Consider the following 9,058-nt stretch of genomic DNA (forward strand, 5'->3'; position numbering starts at 1 on the left):
TCGGGTCAATATTTAAACTGAAGCAGACAAAAGTTTGATACTACTTATGCTAAGTGATTAAAAAAACAGGATTTGCAACCAAGGGTACTGTCGAAAACTACAAAGTGTAAATAAAGCTTGTGTTACTGATGGCTAGCCACAGTTTTTACACGACTTAGTGAAGGATCAACAGCCCTCAACACTTTCAAGCCAAAATTCTGGATCCCCGTGTTAACTAAAACATGCTGTGCATTAGAACTGCACACTCTTCCTCAGCGTGTGTCTCTGAACACTTTTCAATTCTGTCTTGGGCATCTGTATGTCTGAGGCTAAAATTTCATTCCTAAAGTCTGAACACCTTCCTTTTCTCTGCTAGTCCACTGTCACGGACACCCCACCACGCTGCTGGCTTCCTTAGGAGTGCGACAGCCTCCTTCAGTTCGTGTTCAGTTTTTAAAGAACTTTCCCTCTTGTCACCTACCACCAGGTCTCCACCCCCAAAATAAAGGAACCGGTTCTTAGCAGAGGAAAACAGGTGGCAGAACTCACATACCCTTAAAAGTTCTTAATGACTTCAGCTTTCACCTAATTACTTGCTGTTCTATTCTCCAACGTTTGCTCAGATTCTCTTTCTTCTCTCACACATACAAATAAATAGCTATGTGGCATGGTGCAAATTATTGCAGATGATTGACATGTTTATAACTCTATCATGAGAGCTAAATCCTTTTCGTAAGGATGAGTTATTGCACATGTAAAGCTGGAATGATTTGATCACAAAAAGAGAAGCGGGGGGGAGAAATTTGTTATACCCCTTACTTAGGGCCACAATGTATTTCAACTTCAAGAAAAGCAAAAACAAACAAACAAAAAATCTAGGAGACAAAATATATGCACAATGAACTCAGTTCGGTATCTGGCCGTGGTTCTAATATTGTTACTTCTTCAAAACATTAACCATTAAAGTTTAAAATACTCCTAGTCCACCTTTGGCACAACTTTCAAATACTGTCTTGCTTATCTATGTTAAGTTGTTATTTTCATAAATTTAAAGGAATACAGTTTCCTGGTTTTAAATAAAGGTGGGGGGGGGGGGGTAGGGACCACAAACCAAACAAGACTAATTGATATTCCTTATACCAATACTCAGTACTGAGCACTGAGGGATAAAAGCCAAGTCTCAATAGACAAGAGGATTAAAAGTTCCAAGAGAATTCACAAACCGATGCCCTGAATTAAATTTAGATTCATGTTAATTCATACTTGGATGGTTTGTAATCATGACCTTGGTGTTATTTTCCTTGAGAAACTCCCTTTCCATTCTCTACCAGAGCCTCTAAAATGAGCAAACTCATCTTAACTTACCCCTAACTTGATCAAAATCTTAATTAAGGCTTTAATCACACTTCCCATCCTGCCTCGCACATTTCCCTTTTATGGACTCACTAATTCCCTATCCAGGAGACACCTGACATGAGGATCCACAACACTAATGAAACAGGAAGTGGGAAAGTCTTGCTCACCATCCTTTTACTGGCTTCCAGGCATCTCTGTAAGCATCCTTTCAAACCAACCAACTTTCAGTGACACCCAGGTCCTCCCCACTGCCTCCTTCCCATCATGATTCATACTATGTACAGCTTCTCACGTGTCCAGTCCCCTGCCTCAGCAGTCTCCTGTCTCTTCCCCATTTGGGGCCCCATTCTCTCAGAATTTTACAGTTAACCAGAATCGTGACCTTGGCCTTTGCCGAGAGTAGCACTGTTCAGTCTTCAGGAACAGGTCACACAACATGTAAAAAGAATACAGTTCTCATTCATTTCTATCTCCTGAATTTTCCCCTCTGGAAACCTCAAAGGAATGGCAAACCAGTTAGATCCAAGGTGACACCGTCTTGATGTTGAATTTGTTTTTGTTCAATTATCAGAACAAAGTTCTCCGCATCACTTCTTACAGAAAACACATTTGATGTGCGTTTAAAAAGGAGGTTGAAGACCGCCTTTGATACAAAATATAAAGAGCTCACTCTATATTGGCAAAACAGTTGACAGTCTGCCCGTCTGTATACTCAACTACACCCTCCCAAATGCCACTGAGAAGTTGGTGAATAGACAGCAATCCAAAAAATAGGGAAGTGTTGGAAAAATAAACAAGGCTGGAGAAATTTTATGAGCAAAAACCTAAATTAGGTTTCAATAGTCTATCCTTGGGGTGCCTGGGTGGCACGGCTCAGTCGATTAAGTGTCTCTTAATTTTGGCTCAGGTCATGATCTCATGGCTCATGAGATCAACCGCGCTGACGGTGCGGAGCCTGCTTGGGATTCTCTCTCTCCCTCTGTGTCTGCCTCTCTCCCACTCGTGCTCTCTCAAAATAAACAAGTAAACATTATTAGGAAGGCAGCTCAGACTACCCTAATTAATACACAGAGATTAGCAGTTAATCCCCTCAGCAACCCTATAAAATTGTTGTTATTATTACCCTAATATTAGAGGTCAGGAAACTGAGGCACTGAGAACTTAAGAAACTTGCCTGATACATTACGAGAAGCCAGATTCAAGCCAAGCAGTCTGGCTCCAGGGTCCACACACACTGGAGACCCTGCCAAATAGCTCAAAAGAAACAGTTATTCCTGTGTGTTATGCCACCCTGCACCAGATTAATTTTTTACAACCACCACCCCAATCCCAGCAGTTTAGCGACCATTGCCAACAGTGACTGTCCCAGTTCAAAATCGTACACCAAGTTGAAATTCCAGCCCACAAAACTAAACTCTACAAAGGGACTCCTTCTACGCTGAGATCAGAACTACCATCACAGCAAACCAAAGCCACCAGTGGGGACTGGGAGGCAGGAGGGCCAATAGGAGTTGGGCTTATATAAGCCAAAGAAAAAAAACAAAAACCCAGTCTCTTTTCAATTTCTCTCATTGCGTGATTCAATAATTAAGATTTTTACTTAATACAGAAATCTTGGTTCCCAAATTCTGAACATGGCCAAGAAGAAATACTGGTGGAAAACACGGAAGACACAAGAAAAGACTAGAAGTACTACCAACTGGAGGGGGGAGAAAAGTAGGTGAATAAAACCACATGGGGTTTTGGAGGCAAAGGACCAAGGTTTGAGACTCAGACTATGAGGATCTAAGTAAGTAGTTCCCAATTCCAAAGCACGTCAACACATATATAAACAGCAAAGTGCTAAGAAAAAAAGGAAACAATCTCATTTCAAACATTCAAACCGTCTTATGTTCCAGGCACTTAGAAAAATAAATATACAGACCTTATCTTAAAAAGAAACTTAAGCTCTATCTAGTACGGGAGATCTGCATATAAATACACACATACAGAATGACACCCAACTAGCATTTATTTTCTGCATATCAGATACTGTTCTAAGCTTATTACATGCTCCATATATCAACTAATTTATTTCTATGAGCTTGGTCTATTAATATCCTAACTGCACAGATGAGGCACAGAGAGTTTTAAGTAATGTGTCCTGAGACACACAATTAGTAAGTGAACAAATTGGATTAGAAATTTTCATTATATTCAAATTATAAGGGACCTTATGCCTTTGCTAAAGGGTCTGAACTTCTTCCTGTTGATTAGTGGTTCCCAACTGGTGTCGGTACATCAAAATATACATGCACCAGGCCCCTCTTGGTGGGGGAAGAAGGCCCTCCCACAGTTGGGAGGGTGTCCTATCCTCTGCGTGTTGGGGTCAACAAACCCAAATGGAGAACTGCTTTTATACAGGTGATGAGGAGCCTCTAGGCTCAGGGGCAGACAACTCCAAAAACAGAAAGAAAATGTAGCTGTGAGTCCAGTCACACTAGCTGGGAAGGTCCTGGCCTATTTCTCTTAAATTTAAATCTACCTAAACGGGTAAGCTCAATATCCTTTTCACTCATGTGCCTGAAGTGTAGATAACAGTTTTTGGCTACACCCTCGGATACCTCTTGGCAGAATAATTAACGCTGTTTCACATACCGTGCTGAACAACCCTGGCCTCTGCCCCCTCACTGCTTTCAAAATAACTATACTCACAAGGGTATCTTCCCCCATTTGCATTTCCCATATATAGGTTTCAAGAAGAAATCAAGAGAACCGTTTACCAAAAAAGAAGAAAAAGAAGACTCTTAACCACCATTTACCTGGCCCTTTTTTTCCCCTTTGAAACAACTATCCTGGTTGATATCAGTACACCGCTTTACCCACGCGGAATCACAGGGCAGCAGAAAACAGCTCACCTCTTGCTTCACAAATGAAGGAAGTAAACAACTTCCAGTTGGGAAAACAACTGCCAAGTGAGTGCAGAACCATGACTTGCACCCTGGGTCTCTGCCACCAAGTCCTGGGAGACAGGCTGACAATGAGTGGTGGACTCTCTAACCCTTTTTTATTTTAATAGTTATGCATAGAAGAAATATAATCACCACACCTCACCCACCGTTTCAGATGTTACTGCGAGTTTTATTTAGTGAACAAGAATACACGTCCAACACAGACATGGACAACCGGGAAGCAGTAAGGAAGTAACTCCAGTTCCAGAAACAAAGTGACATGCCCCTCTCCTAACTGAAGGGTTAAATTAATAGCAGGCAGAGCACGAAGCCTTGATCTCTTCCACTCTAACTCATACACTTCATTTCTTTTTCTTGTCTTGTTGTATTGGCTAGGACCTACAGTACAAAGCTAGAAAGAAACCATCACTGATAGTATCCTTATCTGATTCTAAATTTAATGCTACTTCTAAAGTTTCAAGATTAAGTATCATGGGGTTTTTTAGAACTTAACAGATACACTGTTTTTGGAGTCGATGGGAATTCCTTCCTATTCCTAGCTCAGGAAAACTTTTTGAACACTGATCTGCGACCCACCCTTCTCCCTTCTCCCCACTCCATGCTGCCTTCCACCCTCTTACTTTTCCTTATGTCAGGTTCCTTCCTACATCCTCGGTGCTTCAAAGTTCTAGATCTGCCCCCCAAACGAACAGCATCTTTGAAGATATTCTGGGGGTTCTATACCGGTCCGCTGTTTCAGTTCCCCAAACCAAAATGCTTCTAACCCTGTCACTGAAAGAAAATCCTAAAACGCACACTGTTCTGATCATTTCCTATCTCTCCACCCTTCGAAGTGTCCCCTTCTTTAAAATAAAAACTCGAGGGGAAAAAAAAAAAAGGAACAAGATTCTTCTAGATTCCTATTAACTTTCCAATTCACAGCCTGGCTCTGAAGAAGTCTGCTTAAGTAAGTGACTAAGAGAATCTCAAGGATTTTGAAGTTTTGAGGGAGGCAGCTGGAGCCAGATGTTCCTAACTTCTACTCTCTCTGCTTTGCTAAAATGAAAAATAGTCAAAGAAAATACGAAAGAGACAGGGGTAGTATTTGTAAGCAAGTAAGGTGGTGGTAGGATACAAACACTGAAAAGACCAGAGGGGAACACCAACCCTTTAAAGCCCAAGCAAGTTATAAACTCTCTCCCTCATCAGTTTGTCTTTCAAAACAAAAGAGCACAATCTTTCCCGAGGCAGCAGCACCGAGCGGAGCAGCCAAAATGTTGCATCATACAAACCAGTCCGAGTTTGAGCAACAAGAAACCCAGATGGTGGTAAAACACCTAAGACAGGAAAACCCAAGTTGGGAATCTCGGTCTTTCCCGGAAGCCCAGGAATGTCTGCTTTTTTTTTTTTTTTTTTTTTTTAAGACCGCATCGAAAATTAAAGTTACAGTTTCAAGCCAGAGGGAAGCGAAATGCTCTTTGAGAAAGCGTTCCAAGAAGTTGGGTCCATCATCTCCCGACTGAGAGGCTGCGGCCCCGGCCCGGGTCGGGGGGACCTGGAAGCGAGGGTGGGGTGGGGTCGGGCCGGCGCCAGGGCGGGAGCGGGGCTGGGGGCCGACGGGGCCCACCCCCGCCCGGGGCCCGGAGCGCAGCCGCTCTTCCCACCCGGACGCGGGACGACGGTCCGGCGTCGGCCGGAGCCCGCGCAGCTGGAGGCGGTGACCGCCGCCCCGCGTGCGGGCTGCCGGGGGTCCCGGTCCCGCCCCGGCTCCCCCGACCGGCCTGGGCGGCGGGAAGGCGCGGGTGGGCCCGAGACAATGGGCTGGGGGCGCGGGAGCAGCCTCTGTGGGCCCGGGAGGCGGGCGCCGCGCGGGGGCGCAGCGGGGGCTCCGCGGCCGGGGAGCGCCCGGTGCGCAGGGACGCCGCCCCCCGCGGTCGGGCGGACGGGCGCCGGGGGCTCGGCGCGGCGGGACGGCGGGCGAGCGCTCACCTTGACGAAGAGCTCGATGACGGGCTCTTTGTCCTCCTCCTTCAGCCCGTTCAGCGGCATCGACAACGCCATGGCCGGCTCGACTGCGCTCAGCGGACGGCGGCGGCGGCTGCTCCTGCTCCCGGGTTACTCCGACTGAGGGCTCCCGCCGCGCTGCGCTGCGCCTCCCTGGACAGTCCCGGCGTCGAGCTCGCCTCAGCCGCTGATGCCCAGCACCGCCCCACGCCCCGCGAGCGACTCGGAGGCGGCCCCAGCCCGAGCCGCTTCAAGCCGCGAGGCGGGGCCGGGGGCGGGGCCAAGGCCCGGCGCCTCCGGACTCGGGAGGAAAAGAGCGGCTGGAGCCGGGGGGCGTGGCCTGGGGCTGGGGCGGTAAAGCAGCTCAGGCTCGGCGGGTAGGTGGGCGGGACTCCGAGCCCCGCCTCCCGAGGGGGCGGGGGGGGGGAATTCCCCCGGGGGTCGGAGCCTGACACCGCCTCTCGCCGCAGCGCGGGCGCGTCCTCGCAGCTGCCGCTGGCGCTCTGCCAGGTGACCTCATGCCTTCGGCTGGCCTGGGGACGCGAGGAGGCGCCTCCCGCTCTGTCCCGCGCTGCAGCCCACTGGACTCGCAGCCCTTTCCCCCTTTCCCGCAGCGGCCACCTCCCCAAGTCCTTCTGTTAGGCGGAGCTGCCTTCCGGAGGGACAACTTTTCGGAAAGTTTTCATCCCCTTAGAAACACCTTTTTTTTTTTTTCCTCCTCCGACTTCTTCCTTTTTCCTTTGACTCTCCTGTCACTTCTATCTCGGGAGCCAGCATACTGACAAATATTTATGAGGCCCTCGTGTGTTCCAGGCCCCGGGTGGTGAACAGTACGGACGGGATCCCTCTCCTAGAATCCACAGTCTGGAACTGCAACCCCAGTGCCTGAAGGCTAGTAAGGATTCCCAAGCCATTGTCTGTGTTCCTCCTGCCTGGACTGATTTCTCACCCCCGTTCGCCTGGAGTGCATCAGAATCACCTGGATGCTACACTTGGCCCTGCTTTACCCATCCAATTCTCCTTCTCCGGGGAAGGGAGAAATTCACATTTTAACAAGCATCAGGACAATTTTGATGTAGGTGGCCCTCAAACTGGAAACACTGTCCTGGGTTTTAAGCCCCTGGAGACAGAAACTGTGATAACGTCTTTTTTTTTTTTTTTTTTTTTTTTTTGGAGAGCGAGACAGCACGAGCAGGGGAGGGGTAGAGAGAGAGGGAGACACAGAATCCGAAACAGACTCCAGGCTCCGTCCGAGCTGTCAGCACAGAGCCCAACACAGGGCTCGAAATCACAAACCGTGAGATCACGACCTGAGCTGAAGTCAGACGCTTAACCAGCTGAGCCACCCAGGCGCCCCAGTGATACTTTGAGCCAGGCAGAAGGTATGCACCCAGTCCAGGTTTCCTTCTGTTGAACACTTGGGGAAAATGTCACCACCTCTGGAAAGAGTTACTTGTTCCCTCTTCTGGCTTTAGGTAATGCTTGACTCACAACTACTTCTCCTCACTTACCAGGTTAAGTTGAATGATGAAGGCCAGACGTGGGAGGTTTGTCTCTCTACACCCTTAGCGTATTAACACACATTGGTGTTGGAACAAATTGAATGCATGCATGAAAATATAGTGAAACTGCAGCTTCTTCCTCCCCCAGCCCGTAGCAAGTTGCTCAAGTGTTCTTGTAGGGACTCTGTTAAAGAGACAGTGTACCCCAGAGGTTAGGAGCACTGCTCTAGAGTCAGAGCCTCAGTTTCATTATGGCGCGGTGGGGCCCTGTTACCAGTCTTTGCCTTTCCACGTGTGCTGCTCAGTCAGCGGTGGCTGTTATCAGAGCCTTGGGCCTTATACTGTCCCTGTTCCCCCCTGCGGGCAAGGATGGAGTCATATTCAACTCCAACTCCCTCCGTGACCAGCTCGTTTGTTGGAAAGGACTAAATGCTAGGAGGCTGCCCCCGAGATAGGGACTTGAACCTAAAACAAACTGGAGTGCCTGTGTGGACTCTGAACTGAACCCAGTGTTAGTTTTTCACAAAATTATGAACTGAACCAAAGTTGCCTTCCCGCCGCCCCCCTCCACCCTGCCGGAACAGCAACCAAAATGGACCTCCAGTTCAAAGCAGTTCCAAGTCTAAAAGGATCAAATGGCACTTCAAAGAAGGCCCCAAACTGTCCCTGGGGCCAAGGAACAGTTCAAGACATCCTATTTTCTAAGGCGTGCCTGAGGGTTTGTCGAATTCAGTTTGAATCAGCGAACATTCCCTGTGGTGTCTGTTGGAAGTCACGTGCTGGCATCCTAGCACCAGGATACAAGGAGATGGGGAAGGCCGGGAAGCAGGGGAGAAGACCAGGGCTCTTTAGACTTCCTTGACTACACTCAGCTCTTACCTGAAAGGAAACCATTCTCCTCCTTGGGACGCTGAGGCAGCGACAGTCTCTAAGACCCAGACCCTGAGCCTGTGCTTAGAAACCCAGTCATAGTCACTCCTACCCCGGCCCCCCACCCCGCCCCATTTCCACCCCATAGGCTCACAGAGATGGGTAGAGAGGGGGTGAGTGGGGATGTTTCTGCAGGGAGGCTCCCTGAGCACATTGTATTCAAGTCTCGTTTGCCAACTGTGAAATGTATGCATATTTTGCATTCTGTACTCACGTTTGTTTTGGTAGCACACACACAAACCTTAAAGACGGGTGGAGATGTGCTCTCTTTCCCACCTCCCCCCACACCCTTCTGACCTCATCTTAACTGCTCTCCCCTTTGCTCTCTACCCCAGCCACACCCACCTCCTTGCTATC

The 9,058-nt window shown here is 48.3% G+C and overlaps 1 protein-coding gene across 1 annotated transcript in view; it reads right to left on the reverse strand.

Annotated features, from left to right (window-relative positions):
* CLIC4 (chloride intracellular channel 4) overlaps window positions 1–6,504 on the reverse strand; it is a 66,654-nt gene extending 60,150 nt beyond the window's left edge. The window contains exon 1 of the mRNA XM_019461835.2: window positions 6,255–6,504. Within this exon, the coding sequence (XP_019317380.1) occupies window positions 6,255–6,326 (72 nt within the window). The 5' untranslated portion in view covers window positions 6,327–6,504. The remainder of the gene's footprint in view (window positions 1–6,254) is intronic.
* Between the last annotated feature and the right edge of the window lie 2,554 nt (window positions 6,505–9,058).

The sequence above is a fragment of the Panthera pardus genome, unplaced genomic scaffold (assembly GCF_024362965.1).
Source record: "Panthera pardus isolate Hobbes unplaced genomic scaffold, ASM2436296v1 HiC_scaffold_11, whole genome shotgun sequence".
Classification (NCBI taxonomy): domain Eukaryota; kingdom Metazoa; phylum Chordata; class Mammalia; order Carnivora; family Felidae; genus Panthera; species Panthera pardus.